This window comes from Diadema setosum, chromosome 2 (assembly GCF_964275005.1).
Source record: "Diadema setosum chromosome 2, eeDiaSeto1, whole genome shotgun sequence".
NCBI classification, from domain to species: Eukaryota; Metazoa; Echinodermata; class Echinoidea; order Diadematoida; family Diadematidae; genus Diadema; species Diadema setosum.
The window spans coordinates 40340359-40360038 of NC_092686.1; the positions used below are offsets into that span (position 1 = coordinate 40340359).

The 19680-nt window shown below is 37.8% G+C and overlaps 1 protein-coding gene across 1 annotated transcript in view; it reads left to right on the forward strand.

Annotated features, from left to right (window-relative positions):
- The first annotated feature begins 574 nt into the window (after nucleotides 1–574).
- The window catches only part of LOC140246295 (peptide methionine sulfoxide reductase MsrB-like), a 39911-nt gene continuing 20805 nt past the window's right edge, over nucleotides 575–19680 (forward strand). Inside the window, exon 1 of the mRNA XM_072325762.1 lies at nucleotides 575–705. Coding sequence (XP_072181863.1) covers nucleotides 645–705 — 61 coding nt within the window. The 5' untranslated portion in view covers nucleotides 575–644. The remainder of the gene's footprint in view (nucleotides 706–19680) is intronic.

Below are 19680 nucleotides of genomic sequence, written 5' to 3' on the forward strand. Positions count from 1 at the left end.
TTTATTCTGTATCACTCCTCTTTGATTCTTCAAATATACCTGTTCACTGGTCCTTCTATTTCTTCATCTCATATATCTTCTTCCATATTCATTCCTATCCTTTTTTGTTCTTTTTGTTCTTTCCCTTTTCCTTATTTTCCCCAATGATGTTCTGTCATTTTTTCTTGCACATAAACCCAGCCATGTGTATGTTTCAGTAAACACTGTCATGTCACGTCACCATAATAATGCATGAGTGAACCGGGCTCGCCAGATACTAGTAATCTAAAGGCTCATCTAGTGGAGAGAGAGGGAAAGAGAGAGAGGGGAGAGAAGAGACTTCTGTACGAAAAGGTGTGGGCACACACACACACACACATACACACACTGCATAAGATATGCACAGTCCCTGTTTTCTGTGCACACCATGTCTGGAGGACAGTGCAGTGTGCAATAGGCACATCACACAGAGCCAGCGCTCCTGCCGTATATATCTCCACCCAAGTCTCATCTCTCCCTCTTCTCATTCCCTTCCTTCCTCTCTTGCTCTGTCTTTCCTGCTTGCCTCTTTTATACCGGCATTCCTCCTCTGCTCGGTGAGGAGCCTCTGAGGTTCTCATTGCATTGCTGCTGCTGTCCATGTCACCGTCGTGACGCTCATTAGCATGTTTCGTTACATCGTGGATGTGCCCGATGGAGGCAAACCGGTCCCGAAGCGAAAATTCCGTGAGTAGAGAAAGATCCTCTTTTTGGCATTTGCCATTGGATGATCACATGTTGTGATGATGGTGATATTCAGTGTATATTACATATACTGGCAATATATTATTACTGTTTATCTCGCAATGTCTGGAGATGTTCCCCTATCTCACAGCACTACGTGGTGCTGAAGTCGGTAGTGTGTCGCATCTGCCGGATATCTTGTCGTTAATGATGTGAGAAGCACTTTGCTGCAGTGATCATTTTTGCCTAATCTGCACAGCACATATTTTTCCCTCCAAACTTGCATGCCTTTCACAATATGCTTATTACACATGGACATTATGTACCTATTCATGCATCTAGTGCTTCATAACAGTGCTGTACTCAGCATTGACAAAGTCTGATCATTTTATGTCATTCTCTGTGATAACAGAGGTAGGGCAACCAAATAATGCCAGGCTTTGGTGGACTGCACATGTACTTCCTTGATGCAAATAAAGCTGGCACTGCTTTGTGCTAGCATTTCAAAGGCCATTGGGAATACCCTCTTTAATTTGCTCGCACCCATATTTTTGCAGTCAATGACGTACCACTCGTGTTGTATTGTAGTAGTGTCAACTCCAGCGACCTCCTCGACTTATTGACATAGTCATATTGAAGCAGATATAAAGCTGTGACTTTTGATGCATGAATAATATTTCTTCTCTCTCTCCCTCTTATTATAAATAAAAAATTTCATGCTGTAGGCCTACTACGTTATGGGATATTTAAGTAACCATAGTTGAGATAAAGAATTTTTAAAGTCATCATTATTGGTTAGGAGAGGAATTTGAATAGTAGAAATAAAAGTGTGTGTATATATAGTTAGAACCATCATGCATTGATGAAGCTTTCAGTTTGGTGTATCACAGATGGCAGGAGTCTTCATATGCTTTGGCTGATGCACTTCTCAGGTGTTTCTGTAGTTTTATTTCATGCGGAGTATGGAAATATTACCGATGGGGTACAAATCAAATGTTTAGAAGAAAATATGTAGGTCTACCACTATACCTTTTCATACTAAAGCAAAGCAAAGCAAAATAGAGGTGTCATTAACATTTATGTTACCATACCTTACATTGAAGAGATGGTGTAGTACTGGTTGAGGCGAGAGTTCCGGTTTTAACTTTTTGCAAGATACTTAGAAACCACTTTATAGAATGTTAAAGAGCATGCAATTCTAAGAGGAATTCAAAGTTTATTCGATGAAAATTAGTTTTGAAATGGCCGAGATATCTAGAAATACAGTACTTGTAAAACAAAGCGGTCATGATAAAAGGTGGGTCCTTTTAAGAGGATTGCTCTTCTTTGGATATCTCGGCCATTTCAAAACCAATTATCATCATATGAAGTTTGAATTCCTCTTAGAATTGTATGCTCTTTCATATTTCATAAGAGGTTTCTCATTATTTCCAAAGATCATCATTAAAAAAATGTTGGAAACCTGAAGCCCCAGTTCAACTGACACTTTACCATCCCTTTAACATAGCAAAAGTGTCATTGATAAATACTGCCTTTAATACAGATGTCACATTATATTGATTGCTCTGTATTTTGACTCTTGCACCAACATATTTCCCTTAATTTTGTTTGAAATGCCAAAGCATCACATTCCAGAGACAGCTTCATGTTGTGCTTTGGTGAGGTCCTTTAAACCTCATTTCTGTGATATGATCTTGTTGTTATAAGTTTTACTAATTTATGGCTAGTATTTCAAACACAAGATAGAACAACAACTCTTTCATTTTTTAGCTATTTTTGTTTTTTATGTTTACATCTATTTTGGTTGGAGGATTTTTAGAATCCTTGTACTAGTAGTTTCTTTGTGATTAAGATCTTTATGGAAGATATAAGTTTCTGTCTAAATTTGGCAATAATTACCTCCACCAAGGGAGGAGGTTATGTTTTCATTGCCATTGGTTGTTTGTTTGTTTGTTTGTTTCCCGGTGTGCAAAATAACTCAAAAAGTTGTGAATGGATTTGAATGAAACTTTCGAGGAAAGTTGATAATGACACAAGGAATAGGTGATTAAATCTTGATATTGACCCAGGAATTTTGTGGATTTTTGAAGGATTAATCATTAATGAACGTAGGAGTTCAGACTGCACGTATTTGAGGTTTGCGCATACATATGCGCTCTAAGCATGTGCTCTGCTCAAGTAAGGCACAGCATAGCTGGAAGCTGATGATGTATACATACAAAATGCTTCTATATTGGGAAATTGAGTGATTTTCAGCTGTGTGTATGGGTGGAAATGAGCTGCTTCATGGAGGTCTGCGCTGTCTAAGTGCTTTTCTAAAATATTTCTAGCAGTTTTTGTGCATATTCAATCTTCCTCCTATATGCAGTAAAATTCAAAGGTGCCAATGTAATGATGACAATTAGTATATGATTATAGTTTTTAAAATGAAATTCTCCCAGGTCTGGATAAATGGTAAGAAAATTCAAATTACAGTCCATCTTTCTTTCACACTAATGCTATCCATGGCAACCTCATAGCTGTCCTACAGTTTGCTTGACACTTGCTTGACTAAACTTGACATCTGATGGCTGAAAACAAAAAGTAAAACCTACAGAAATTGTTAACTGTTAAACCAGGGCCCTGTTCTAAGAAGAGTTATAATTGATTGTATAGCTGATTTCTATCATAAGTCTATGGCAGCCTGTGTGGTAAGGAAATTTATAATCGACTATATCTTTTGATGAAACGGGACCCAGAAATGTTCGCAGAGTCATTAATTGATTTTGAAATATGGCAGTCCTGAAAAATGCATGCATGGGACCAAATGCATTGCACTGTCATCTTTACTGAAGGCCTACCATACACACAACCTCTATCTCCACCCTCCCCCCCCCCCCCAAAAAAAGGGGGGGGGTAAATGTTTTAAAATAAGAGGCAAAGGGGAAAGAGACAGAGAGGGAGGGGAGAGAACAAGAAATTGCAGAGAGGAGGGAAAAAGAGAAAGAATGAGAAAAGAGGGAGAGAGATGAGAGAGAAGGAGAGTACTATAAATCATAGGCAGATGAGAGAGAAGGAGAGTACTATAAATCATAGGCATATGAAGGAAGAAGAGAGTTGAAGGAGCAGCTGTTTTACAGAGTGCTGAATTCTGGTATAGAGTGGACAATCCTAGAGCTGGTTTTTGACGTGGGTAATCAGTGATGCACAGGTGGACTTTCAAGAGGAATCTGATTGTCAGCAGAACTAGGTCAAGCATGCACACACAGTGAACATACAATGTTTGACCTGTCTGTTGCCATCATCAAAGCAGGGAGGTGCTTCCCTGATCAAAGGTTAGCAATTGTATGTAGGCATAGTCTCCCGTCTAAAATGTGTTTTTCTATCATAATCTAACAACTTTCTACATAATTGAAATTGATTCACGTTTCCTTTCGTTCAGTTTGCAAGATCATGTTAAAGGCATAATTTACCATTTGCAGATGAAACCATCAGTGCTCTAAAATAGTTCTAAAATGTGAGTTAGGGATAGAAACAACCACTGTCAAAATTTGAATCCGTATAATCGATGTTAAGTGTTGTTAAATACACAAAATGTGAACAATAGTTATAATAGAAATGTTTCCAGACTAAACCGTGTACAGTTACGGTTTATTGAGAAAAACCCTGATATCTCCTTATATTTTAGGTTTCATTGCAAATATTTCATATGGTAGGATGTTTTATGATACAACAGACCTACACATATGCATCAAATGTGATATCTTGAACATTTATGAAATCACTGCTCCCAAAGGTAAACTGGACCTTTAATAAGAAAGTACTCAAATATTCTGTATTCTCTGTGTTTATATTTCTTAGAACTAAAAAAAAAAGAGAGAAATATTACATTTAACAGAGTGCTTTTGCAACCTGTCCCCTCCAAGAGTAATGATTGCAATAAAGCAGGGCACAATCAAACTCCCCCCAAAATACAAATTTTGATTGAGTTTTATTAGTTGTGAACAATTTGCTGGCAACTATTGACAGAGAATAAAGGCAGTGAAATACATGTATTTATTGGTACAATTAACTGATTGATTTTTTTTTTTTCATTTGGCAACATGCAGCATGTCTTAAACCTATTTTTTTTTTTCAAAGGGTGTGTCAAGTCCATAATTGCAGTATTAGCTGTGATAAATCTATCATACATAATGTTTTCATCTGCTACCATGTAAAAAATGTAAGTATTTCAAAGAGAGCATATCATGGAAGAACAAGAGAGAAAAAAAAAACTACATGTATTAACAATGTTCATTGAGTAAGATCATTCAAGCTCTGTACAACATTGACAGAACTTCATTTCTTCAGATGAGCTGATTGAACCACCCTTGGGAGACAGGTATTGTTCTGTGACAATGAAGAATCCATTAGTATAGATAGATGAGTGGGTGCAATGTAAACATTGTCATTTGGCCACATTTGAATGCTCACCAGTACAAAAGGGCTTGCAGGGGACCTGTCGTGCTACGTCGCGAGACAATTAGTTGAGTAATTGCACTTCCCTTATCTAAGTAATGCTCTTCATTACATCTGCCTTCACCTTGAATTTAGAGATGACATTCCATCACCATGGATTCGTTTTGTTCGTTTTGTAATAATAAATGTGAAGTCTGTAATTGTGTGCAAGCAACTTCATGCTGCAATTAATTTTGTAGTCTGGGTGGTTGTGCAATCTTCTGTGTTGCTAACTGACTTTTTTTTATTGGCATTGCATTGCAGAAGATTTAAATGCATATTTCCTTCTCAACTTTGAAAAAATTTGTTTTCAATTTCATTTGTTTTTCATATACACTGAATATATTTGTTGTAACCAATTAAACTCAATCTTTTGTCAAAATATGATATGCAGTGGATTACAAATTAGAATTAATCATGATTTTTGCCACAAACTCTTCTTGGACATGAAGAGTTACTGTACCAGGTAACTTTGGTTTTAACCAAAATGAAATATAGCATGCATACTGCATTGTGAGACTGTTACAGTGTATGTAAGGTATAAGTACAACATGATATGCTTTCTTTTCTTGATCAATACCATTCAGACATTCATTTCTTTGTGTGAATGCCATTAAATATCCCATCTTTTCAAATGCAACAACCAAGAGTGAGCGTCGCGCTCTAAGGACCCCACTTTGTTTGCTCTGTCCACCCCCAAAATGTTGACACTGAGTGCCCGGTGTGTTGGGCAGCATCCAGAATATGGTGCAATTCAGCACGCCGTAGTCGTCTGACATTTTCCCCCAACTCGTTTGCAGGCAAACTGTACGGATGTGCCGTCGATGTGGCCCTTTTGTTTTTCAGGGAGAAATGTTTGAAAATTTATCGATCTTATCCTGTCAAAATTGGCATCCTTCCCACTCTTGCACAGCACCTCACCAATTCTCTGGTGAAATTGTTACACTTCTTGCGTGTCATCAAAGTAATTGTTGTGTAGAAAGAGATGTTTTCTCTCTTTATGAGAGGAAGAAGAGGTGTTCATACTGACAGCTTTCATTGTCATTGATGCAGAGTTAATGATAGTTACAATAGCCAGAGCTCTTCAGTATTTTCTCTCTGTATAAAAGTTACACATTGTAGACACCAAGAATTTTCCATCATGGTGATATTTATCATAAAATGACAGTATCTTTCATATTGGACGGATGCTACAATACCTTGATACACTGTGTTCATACTAGTATTCTAAACGTATAATATGTTGGAGGGCTTCTTATTACAGACTCAACATCTGTAGACAGTGATTTCAGCTTTTCACAGGGACCCGTGTTTAATTAAATACATCGTACAATTTGACATTTTACTAACTTAACCATATAATGCTGAAACATGCAGTAATATGTAGCACCTCTTTAATGTACAATTGTAAGCCCTCTCAACTTTTTTTTTAACTTCCGATGAAGTTATCAGGTAAGGCACAAAATATAGGCCTAGGTTGTAAAATTTTACCTACATTTTAAAATCACACCATGTTCAAGTAACTAGGCTCAGAATTGCTTAAAGATTCTTAGGATTAATTCAAACTGTATTTATTTATTAATTCATTTACATTTGTTCTCATGATTTTGAATTACAGGTGCCTTCTACAGTTACTTCAAGGCAGAATATATTAAACTGAATGTTTGAAAGGTCGGGTAACATTCCATGGAATGTTTGAATATGACGTGTAAGTTTTCAGCATGAATCATGGACTCCAGGCACTGTATGGCTAGACTTGTGACATTTGCAAATGAGTCATTATTGTACAAACATACACACACATGCACACACACACACACACACACACACACAGACACACTCAGAGTTTTGCAAGTTTACAAGCATAGAATTTGGGACTTAAGTAATACCCTGGCTTCTTGAATGGTCTGGAATGTTGTGCATGTTGGTACAGTTGTAGTAAAGCACAGTAAAATATGCTAGCCGGTATGATTACAGAGCAGTTGAATCAGTATCATCTACTAAAAAGGCTGTAAATAGTATCGGCAACATTACATCCTGTCTGAATGCTGTTTACATCTGCTGTAATTGTGGTCTCCTTCACTTAGCCATTATTGGCTTTTTTTAATCTCATTCAAGGGATTGCAAAGGTAGGGCAGGGATTGTGGAATAACAACCTGTTTATGAGTCTGTTTACTGCAATAAACCCACACTGACTAATACATCATCACACACATGCAGTTATAAGCAGTTGTGCAAATTAGACACTTCACGATGTTCACGAGTGCATCTTAAAACTACCCTAGCAACATCAAACACACTTTGATATACACTGGTAGGTTCCTCCAGAGAACTACAGCTTGACATCAGACAGAGCTTACAATAGGGCAATTCCACGATAACACCGTGACACTTTTGAGTATAATTTCACTGATCAAATGTAAATAATAATCAAAATGTAACACTCGAGAAAATATCTTTATTGTGTATCTATGTATATCGTCATAAGCAATTTTGAAAACAAAAGAAAGGAAGAAAAACTGCCGTGGTAAATGAGTTATGCACGATTAATTACCACTGTAACACCGTGACGCAAAATGGACATGGGTTTTTGTGCACTTTGTTTACTGACAAAACTCTGTGAAGTTAATGAACATTTTGATAAGTGGATGTGTTCATTGGATGTACTAGAGACTCAATGATAATAATGAAGTAAAATTTTATTAAAGAATCAATTGACAGGAAAACTATGACATAGATTTTAAATAAGTGCACCGTAACACTGTGACTGTAACACCGTGACCTCTGAAATGTGTGTAGAAAACCTATGGAGAATCCTGTTGTCTTACTTTCAGCTCATAGTGTTTCTCTATTAGGTAGAATGAAATGATGATTCATGATGAATGTTTGACATCACAGTATAACACTTCCAGATAAAACAGAAAATTATTGAAATCTTAACAGATTAACAAAAACAACAAAGTAAAGATAAACTTTGCACTGTAACGCCGTGACATGTCATATACGTTTGTACATGTTACAGTCAGGAACACTGCTCTTTCAGTAAAATATACTCTATGTTTTGAGACATAATTCACTCTATCATCATTGAAAGCTTGATAAATATTTCTGAGTGAACTTTTAGGGTTTACAACTACTCTTTAAAAGTCCAATTTGTATATTTAAAGATGACATACAAATTTGAAACTTTGATTTTAATACCTTTGGTCACAAAGCCAGGTGAACCCACTTAGCAATTTCAGTAGCAATAAAAAGAATCATTCAAGCAATTTGTGTGGTACAAAATGTACCATACATGTAATTATTCTTCTTTTTCAAAGATGTGCTGGAAAATGAGCTTGTACATAAAAATTATTACAGTGCAAAATCTCATTCATACACATAAATCCTAGTGAGTGTGGCTCTTTTAATGGTGAAACTTGTAAGATTGTGCACAGCACCATGCACAGGAAAGTAGTATTCCAGTGAGATTAACTTTTGGTGGACTCCTCAATCTAGCTTCAGTATGCCCTAAGTAATTCTTTAGGATACCAGGGAAGCTGCAGCTAGATTTCAGACTGTTTATCATGTTAGGAACACATTTGAGTCTACAAAAGAAGAGTCAAACCATGTGATAAAATGGTCAATTATGATAAAAATATTAAACAAAGGGTATCAACTCAACTGAAACTGTTGCCTTTACCGTAATTAAAAGTTCAAAACCTTCAGAAATGTTTGCTCTGGATAGGTATGAATCTGGTAGGTGGCACACTGTGAGTGGACTGCTTCCATTTTAACCCACCATATGCTCTGAGTGTTGATTGGCATATCAAACCCCACTGCATTGTAAACACAGTTCTCGACTTTTGGCACAGAAAGGGTTAAAATTGCATGATGCTGGCAACGAGTACAAGGGATAATCTTTGTGGATATAGCTTGACCCATCTGTTATGAACAATCCTTGAAAAACCTCTATCCTTTGAGTAAATGTGACAGAGAAATCAGATGGTCACTTCAACAGTTAATTATCATGTGTAACCCGGTATGTGTCCTGTGTTATTGCAATGCAAGTCACAGTGTTATAGTCACGGTGTTACAGTTACTGTAACACCGTGACACATTTTAATCAGCTTTAATTAATTAACAAAATGAGTTACCATCATTTTAGTACTTGTATATGGTAGCTACATGTGGTCATGATTTGGGCTATCAAAATAAACCCTTTTGTGTTTGTAATTTTCAAACAATACTAAAAACATCAGTTTTTACCGTAACACCGTGACATTATCTATGATCGTATTTACGATGTTCGCTGAAGCTTAACACATAGAAAATCTTGTACTTTGATGATTTGGTAATGATGTTCAACCCTTAAACTCTGAAAACAAAGGCAAAGTTTTTACCTCCTTTTTCATTTTCTCATGCTACATTCATTTAACTTCATTATATTTTTCAGATAATTATGTCAAATTTAATTATGCTGATTTTATGCATATATTTAGCAAAGTAAATGATGTAATTTTTTAACAAGATGGTCAAATATGAAAAATTCAGTCCTTAAGCTTTCATTTGATACCAAAATGAGTGAGATTTGACTATTTTGAAAATTTGATGGTCATGTCCACTTTATCGTGGAATTGCCCAATATCAGTTATCAAAGTATGCTAATCATGTGACTTTATTAGTGTTAGATAATTTAGGTTTCCCTTTATTACTGCCTCATTCTCATGGGTCAAAATACACTTGTTTCATGCTTGTTCATCTCTTTAAACATGGTAAAACGTAGGCCTATCCAGTGTCACTGATATGGGAGACCTTCAATACAGCTGTACCCTGAGAGTTTTCACTTCATACTCATTAGACATAACAACACACATGTAATAATCATCTATCAAGACACACTTTTTCTGCCCGATGAATGTGTATTAATGGGAGACTTTATTGCAGAATAGAAATCTTTGAATGATTGTCTGCTAAATCTAACAAAGTTTGACATGGATAATAGATTGAATGATTGTTATGCATTCTTGGGCCTTTATTTGGATTTGGATGCTGTGTGCAAACACCAAAGTTCATGTAAATCCATTTAAGGCAAGTGTATATTTTTGATGGAGGTTATAGAGCAATTATACATCGTGGGACAGAAAATGTGATATTAGTACAGTTGTAGAAGTGCATTTCCCACTGAACCGAACGAGACAGACTAAACAGTGAAGGAATGGAATCCTGTGAATGTGGGCTGTGGGATTTGATGTGGTATGCGAGTGTTATAGCCGAGCAGTATTTCTCGCTTTTTCACTTTTTTTTTTTGTTTCTCGTCAAACACAGCTTGTCATGGCAGACAGCAAAGTATTTTGAGTGAGAGCTTGAGCGCACACTGTTATTTTTGTCAGACTGGAAGAAGACATAGCAGATCTCTGCCTTGTATCTTCTGTATCACAGGACAAGATGAATGTACAATGTAAATGAAAGATGGTGAGAGATTGATAGATAGAGGGAGGGGGTACAGAATTAAGAAAAGAGGTAGTCACATTTGGGAGCATATGAGTTAGTGAAGTCACACTGGTTTTCTCTGTTTTATGCTGTCTTTTTAGACCCTGTTAAAAGCATTATTTTTTTTCTTCATCAAAAATGATCAGCTGAAGATCTTAATGTCAGTCAGTGCGAAACTTTTCTATCTGATTACTGTGCCCTAGGGCTTTATACAAATCTAACAATCCTGTGTGGTCAAACTCATAACAAAAATCTTAAGAATACTACAGCAATAACAACAACCACATCAACAGAAAAGTTGGATTCTTATAGCCCTAAAATATCAACTATGTAAATTCTACAATGGACTGCAATGCTGCAAATGTTACAAAGAAATATGTGCCTAAGGTATAAATTATAATACAAGACAGTTTCCGCTGTCACTTTAATACAATGTACATACAGCATGATTCATCATGCGATGATGTGCATCTTGCCTTTGCACATACATTGTATAGTAGGCCTAAATTGCACACTGTAATTTGCACTGTGATTATGCCTTGTGGGTTTTCCTTGAAAAGCAAACAAACTCAAAATCTAACATTAGAAATGAAGATTTTTTTTTTTTTTTTTTCATAGATTTGTCATGGATGCTCTATGTTGTATAGACCTCCCCCGTGTAGACTCATCACAGTTCATCTGTACATTGATACACACATACTTTAAAACAAGGAATATTTGCATGCATTTTAATTTCGCATGTGCCAACATTCAGGAAATTGAATTGCATGCAAAAGTTCTTGCCTACGCAATATGCATTGGATGCCGGTGGCAATTTGTGAAAATTTCATGCCATGAGAAAGGCCGTTAGCTCCAATTCACGAAATTTTCATGCTGCGAATATATTGTGTTTTACAGTACTCAATGAGTTTGCTTGTACACATGTATGGGTAGGTCAGGGGTGCACATGGTGCCTCATCTGAATACTGTTGAGTGAGCTGTTATTTTGGTGAGGGTTTCATTTTCGCAAATTTCCTGAATCGCTGTTGGACCACCAATTTAACAACACACACACAAAAAAAAAATCTAGAAATGACAGGCATTAATGCTTCTATTATAAGCCTTGGTGTCAAAATCATAAAAAAAAACAACATCTGGTGAAAACGTCTGTGACCCTATTCCCCAAAATATCTGTATGCAAAGAAATAGCACCTTATAAGTGTGTCTTTAATTACAATTAAGAATTACATGGATTAAAATTTTTTGACTGAGTCTTCTAAACAGAATCCAACTGACTCCCCCCCCCCCCCATTTTGTTTTTTCTTGTCTTGTTGGGAAGATTTGATATTTTTGGGCAACAGAAAAATGTTGCTTTTTTTTCAGGACACAGTTAATTTCTATATATTACATGGTGGTTATGCATGGTATTGTATTCCCATTTTTAATTCATTGATTGTATCATCAAAACATTGAAATTTACAAATTTAGAGCCAAAAGCAAATGAGATTGAATTCAGTCCTCAATATCGTCACTTTTTAGACTGGTCATTTTGGTCAAAAAGGTGGTGATAGCATCCAACACCACATATTGTGCAAAAGGGGTTGAGGAAGTAGTAATGGCAACAGACGATGCGCTAGTAAGACTGGGCGAGAAGAATTTGTGTGAATGATGAATTCTCGTTATCAAGCGTGTGTGATCAATGCAGTTCAGCTTGTAACACAGCGAGACAGATGAGGGAACACTCCCGTAGTCTGCCTGTAAACATGCTTTATCATGCTCCCCCTCCCCCTCCCCCTCCCCCCCCCCCCCCCAGTTTGAATAGCCCATCAAGAAATAAGGCATTTGAACTTCTATGTCTTGAAACTCTGGTCATGGCTGTTAGACTTATGAGAAACTAAGAATTATTCTTAAGTTGATGTTTTGAGTTTACAAAGACTGGGATCCAACTCCAAGCATGCTGTAAACTGGAGATCCCCCTGTCTTGACGCCTAGCAAACTGGACACTTTGATCATGTGAGCATGTGCGCTTCAAATCGTTACAAGCCTTATACAATTGTACATAATCATGTATGCCCCTTGCACCCAGGGCCCAGGCCCGCTGAACTCCGAGATTCCAACTGTCCCGCTTCTGGCAGGAGATCTCCCATTTTGAGGCAGTTTTAGCAAAATATCCAGTTTTTTTTTTTTTTTTTCTCCTTGTGTAATCCAGTTCACAGAACAAAGTGAGCATGCATTGCCGTATGTAGTAAAGGGACCTTGCAGACCTCTTGAAATTGACTCATGACTCAGGGGTTTTAAAACTGGACAGGTACCTCATGAAAACTATTTTTAAAGTTGTAAATACTCATGTACACTTTGTATGAACTAGGTGCATATATAGGAATGTACTATACTATACTAAGTGAATATATGTATTTTTCATCTTATCAACTAGAACTATATACATTTTGTATGAACTAGCTGCACATAGGAATGTACTATACTAAGTGAATTATATGTATTTTTCATCTTATCAACTAGAACTATATACATTTTGTATGAACTAGGTGCACGTAGGAATGTACTATACTAAGTGAATTATATGTATTTTTCATCTTATCAACTAGAACTATTCATACATCACAGTATAGTATGTACCTATATGTCTGTAGAAAGTACTACCAAGGAGGTACTAGACGAGCTCGCATAGTACCTCCTTTGTACTACTTATTAGCTGTTTATAACAGACTCTTCTTTTAAAGAAATAAAAAAAAGAAATAAATGTTTTGAAAAATCTTTTGATCAGTGGTCATTGCAGACCACTGCAAACTGTGAAGTATAAACTGGCTTGTTGCTGTGAGCCTTGTTTAGTTTGCATTGTATCATGTGTGACTCATTAAACAAGGTAGTAATTCATTACATCAGAGTATGGCTGATCTGCTTTCACTATCACAGTGCTAATCAGAGGAAAAGAGCTTCCTCCATACATACGGTATGAGATTGTTTGAAGATTACGGGCTGTGGGAGTGTGCATACTGCGATTCCTCCATTAACGAAAGGAAACAAGTGAGCTTATGTGGCAAGGAAGGTATTCTATATCTAATCAATGTCACATGCGAGTCGTCAGTTGCTGATCATCTGGCATGACTGGAATTCAGGCACTAGGGGGGTCAAAGGTGAACATTTTCTGAGGTTTGTGGTGGGGCGGGGCACTGGGTGGCGTGATACTTTCAGGGTGAAAAGGGGGCAGCTATTATGATCTACAGCTGATGTTGACCTATTCCATGGGGTCTTCACTTCTGCCTGGCCCTGTGCCATGGGATATTGTATCGGAGCACTGATACAGGGAAATCACCCCCAGAACAAGACATTTAAAATGGACTGATGATCTCTGAATAAATTTCAGCAGTTTTGATTTGTCTCACTCTTGTGATGGCCGTTTTGAAGACTTTACCACAGACTGACATGCTATAGCACTTTGAAAATTGATGTACGTTGGGGTGTTAAGTCTTATATGGTATGTCTGCAATGTACTAGTTTTCAGATGGTATTATCCAAGCCCTACAGTCATCAAATTTCACCATATCAAAACGACACTGCTGAGAAAATGATACCGGTTTCATTTTTGGCATGATATGATATGTAGAGTACATTCACTTTGGGTGGCAAGAGGTATTAAAAGCTTCAGTCATTATGGACTCTTGCTTGAAGCTCGGGTTAGCAATGATTTTTTTTTTTCCAGCAGAGCCTGGCATTTATATATTTCAACCTTTTTGGCTCCTCTGGTGTAGGCCCTACCTCAATTGCCCCATGTGTGATTAGTGCTGTTTTTCTCATCAGAAAGTAACCCTTCCAAGGAAGAAGAAGAAAAAAGCTGTGTTCAAAGTGAATCTCCCTGTACATTGTATGTCAAGGCCTCAGTTGCCCACCTTCTCTGGCTACCGTGGCTTAGATCAGCTGCTCCAAGTGCTTAATGAGACCAGCGGTAGCTGAGCATTCCAATAAATGCCCCGCCACCGGGGAAGGAGATGGAATGGAAGTGCTGATAATCGATTTAAAGTCGGAAAATACATGCGCATTATCGGGCAATTAGTGGAATGAAAAGCTGTTGATATGGACCTGTCGTTTCACATTATCATCAAGCTTCCAATGATTACCTTGCAGCCCAGTGAGGGGAAAAAAAAAATGCTCACTTTGCTATAAAACACATTACAATCGTGTTGTCATGCACACCCACACCCACATGTGCACATAAATACACACACATGCCATTTTATTCGCCTGGCAGAAATGTTAGTACATGTAGATGGGGGAGTGGTGTACTTTAATGCCCCCTTGACACTTTAATACTGTAAATGCTGAATATTTCACGATGTTTGTATTTTCACAAATTTCTTGAGTTGTGGGTGCTATAACTTTGTGCGAATTTAAAAACACACAAAAATATTAACTCTCATCCTGACAAGAATGTGACGTGCATGCATACATTTTTCTGTTCATTGCTGTACATACTCCATGATCGCGAATTTAACCATCATACTGTGAAATAGTTGAGAGGTGCCGATTCGTGAAAAATTAGTCTCACTAAATATATGGCACATACAGTATTCAAATAAATACAATGCACATAATATATGCAGTAGAATTTGAATGCCATATTTCTCACCATGATTAGACTCCAAGTATGACTGCAATTCTCCATTTACAATGCACTTCCCAGTTGCAGTTGAACTGAAAGTTACAACATGCATTAGATCATAAGATTTTTCCTTAGGTGGGGGCAGAGACCATCCACACATATAGGTCCGAATTCACGAAGGTGGTACAAATGAAACCATGGTTTAAACCATGGACAAAAACCATGGAGCGCCAAGTGTCGCACGGAATATTTCGTTACGAAATTGGTCATTTCGTCGACAAAATAGCCGTTTCTTTAATGAAATTATCATGTCGTGGAGGAAATGTTTATTTAGTTACAAAATGTTGTCATTTTGTTACAAGATAATCATTTCATCGACGAAATAACTGAATTCGTAACGAAATACCCCATGCGACACTTGGCGTTCCATGATTTTTGTCCATGGTTTAAACCATGGTTTCATTTATACCACCTTCGTGAATTCGGGCCTGTGAGTTTAACCCGTTGAGGATGAGTCCCGAGTATACTCTAGGAGTGTCTGTAGGAAATGCGTATTGTAGCAAAATCAGTCCATCCTCAATGGGTTTGTAAGACAACACATTCATGTGGGGTGGCTTCATTGTGTCATTCATTCATTTGGCCTCTTCCTCCGTAGCAGATCATAGGCCATCAACGACGATCCTCTGCCGGACACGATTCTGAGGTTATGCCCTTTCTACTTCTTTCCAGGTTATATCCCTCTGCTTCAGCTCTGCCTCTGCATCACAATGCATTTAATGAATTGAAGATCTGAATATAAGAACGACCCAAGTCCAATTTTTGGCCAAATTCAGTTTGACATGGGAAATTGTAGCTTATGCATGGACTCATCTTGTGTATAAATGATAAATCCTAATTACCCCCGGAAGTGCCTGAAATGAATGAGTTAAATCTTATATTAATGTAAGAATGAAGGACTTGGGTCATTCTTGCATTCATATAATAGCGCCCTCTCTCATCCTTCTCTCATCTCTATAGCAGAATATCATGTATATGAATCAAAGAACGACCCAAGTCCGTATGAATCAAAGAACGACCCAAGTCCACCACACAAAATGGCCTCTCCACAATTAATGTAAATGTTAATTGTCATAGGAATATATGTTCTTATTTGTATGTTATATACAATGTTGCCTTCCCATCACAGTTAGATAGAATATTAGTGGACAAATAAAAAAGATATGAAGTTTTTTTTAGTTTACTCGAAATGGTCTTCCATGCTCTTGGGTCGTTCTTATATTCATATACTCAATTATAAACATCTTGATGAAAACAGTGTGGAGGATTGTAAGTTGTGAGAGTGATTGCCTTTGCAGGCTATTACCCAGCATGCAGAACTCAAGATAAGCGTGCATTGTCCCATTCTGTTTTTAGCGACGTACCCAGAATAATTTTGAGAAATAAAGTGATTTTCTCCCATAGGGTTTGGCATTTGTGGGTTGATCAGGATATTTTTTGTGCATACTTCACAAGAGTGTGGTACATGAGTAGAATGATCTTGATGCATCTTCACTCTTCCCAAGAGTTCTTGTTTATCGCGTACTGATGCAGTATGGATGTATCTCATATTTAATGTCACCTTGTTAGTGTGGTAGCCATTATGTCTGGTGGGGGGTGGGGGTGGGGGTGATGCCTGTCTTGTGGCTGTGCGTGTGCGTTTGAATAGGGAGGTGTCAAGGATGTGTAATCAAAAGGTTCGTCCCTTGGGAAGGAGATGGTGGTGTTATGCAGAACTCTCAGAACATCTCTCATTTCTGATTTAATTAAAATCCCCGCGACAGGACGGTCAAGAATGCCCGGGTCCAATTAAGGCCTTGTGGGTATGTGCATCGGGATGAAGTTCATAGCGTGGGAGGGCTGTTTAAACGTAGGTGTCATATTCTCAGCAATGAAGGATCCGCAGGATGTTTTCAAAGTGTCTCTTGTATATGACACACTGACCCACAAGTTTTAGACTTGAGTATATGAATGCTAGAGGGTACTAGAAATATTGAAGTTTTGATAGATTTATATAGCTATTGATTTTCTTGTTTACTTCTGGGTGATTCAAACATTTAAATGTGTGATCAGTGTGGTGCATTAGAAAGTGTTCATGGTCTATGTCCTTCCACATATCCCCCCCCCCCCCCACTTGTCATAGCTCGACCCTCTCCCTCTCTTTCTCTCTCCATCTGTCTGTCTGTTGTTGTTGTTGTTGTTCTTCTTCTTCTTCTTCTTCTTCTCCTTCTTCTTCTTCTTCTTCTTCTTCTTCTTCTTCTTCTTCTTCTTCTTCTTCTTCTTCTTCTTCTTCTTTGTACTTGACCCACTATTCTGTGTTACATAGTGTTATCAAAATTCATAACTTACAGAGTTTGTTAATAAAGATACTTTTTATTTTGGAGTCATATTTTTGTGCTTTCTTTTTAAAAAGTGGTTGTTGTTTTTTTAATTCCTTGTAGTATATGTGCCTTGGGTTTTTATATACATGGAAAAGTGCAATCCCATACAGTTTGCCATTCCATCCTGTGCTAGAGATGAAGAGTGCTAGTGTGAAATCAGTAGTTCCTCCCCATCATCCATTAGGCCTACTACAAGTTGTACTTGCTTTATTATGTACTTGCTTTATCATTTTGCCCAAATTTGCCACATTTCGTTCATATCTCTTCAGGACATCATTGCATCTGTAACAACAGAAAGAGGACAAATCCATCGATGTATCCGGAGCCATATCCAATGTTGTTAGGATGATATTCGCATAATTTGATGGGAGAGAGATGATGGCATGGAAAATGGGTCATAGCTTTCTGTGAAATGAATGCAAGGTGTTGTATTTGATTGATTATCCCACGTGACAACAGAAGCGGTATCCATCGTCGGTCATCCACATGTAATCCGGTGCATTAATGAAGTGGGTGTTTTCATTTGTGTGGATGATGGGACTTGTGGTAGCAGGCTGCTGTGCGAGCACGGCAGTGCGATGGGCTGGACGGACTAGCGGAGCTTATAGGACATTTTCAGCATTGATCAGTCCAGCAACGGATGGATCCGCAGTCGCCAATATCAGTATCGAGCGACAGTGTGTGTAAATGATGTTTGCATAGTGCAGTGACACATGAGAGCAAATATACTGTTCTGGGTAGACACACACAACTGTGTTCCATGTCTAAACCTGCTAGTTTCGTTGATTGTTCAATTTGCTGATGGCATGGCATCTCAGTATCTATGTTGTCCCACCTCATTATCAGAGACTCTTTCCCGTTTTCGACGGGAGATCTCCCGCCGAAAGCCCATTTTTGCAAAATCTCCCGTTCTCCCGCTTGAGATTTAATTTCTCCCGCCCTGGCTCTGTGTCTCCCGCTTGAAATGATTTCTTACTTAATATCATTGTATGTTGAAAAATAAGCCTTAGATAGCACGAGAGAGCATCTAAAACCCTAGAGCTTCCAGGGTCCTTAAGCGGGCCCTGGACCCCGGCCGCAAGGATCTTCGCGCACATCAAATTGGAGTCTCCCGTTTGCTAGGGGTTTCAGGCGGGAGAATCTCCCGATCAGAAGGTGCTTGGGGTTGGAGTCTCTGCATCATGTATTCATGGAACATGAATTTTTGACATCATAAGATACACTGTATTGCACATCTGTCATCTTTGTCGACAAATGAGGTTGGGATCAGGCACACACACAAAGCAAATATGTTGGAATACTAAACAACACCTTTGTTACACTGTAAAGCTGGAAATTAAAGTCACTTTAATATGATACATCATTTGCACAAATACCTAGAGTACACACATTTCTATTCTCGATATCTGCGTTATTTACATAGGATCTGGAGACATTTTAAGATTTGTGTTACTAGTACTTGCTTGGTTGAGGCACATATGTTTCCTAGAAAGAATTACATCAATAAATGTTCTGGGAATCTTGTCAAAGAAATATTGATAGATTGATACCTGTAGTTGGAATGATAGAGTGGAGGGGAGATGGGAAGTTTTAGAGATGTAAGTGTTAAGACAGGTGTATGCAAAATGGATGGATGAGTGCTGACAGTTTTCTACTTCCTGACATGTGCAACTTGTAGAAAGAGAAGAATCTGTGAAAGCTAGAATCTGTGAAAGCTGCATGGATGTTGCTACAGATCTATCATGAAATCGTTCTTGTCTGGGCAGCCATAACTCGTAAAAAGACAGGTAAAGTTCAGGTGTACTGGCACGGTATTTGGACTCTGGACATGTGAGCGCACAAGTCATACATTTGAATGTCGGGGGAAAAAAGTACATGTGTGTGTTTTGAATCTCCGTGAGCAATGTCAACAGATAAAAGTAGATGGATGAAACAAAAGCAAGAAAGGGATTGCAGAGATGAAGAAAAGAAAGATTGGCATGGAGATTGATAGAGAGGGAGATCGATGAAGAAATG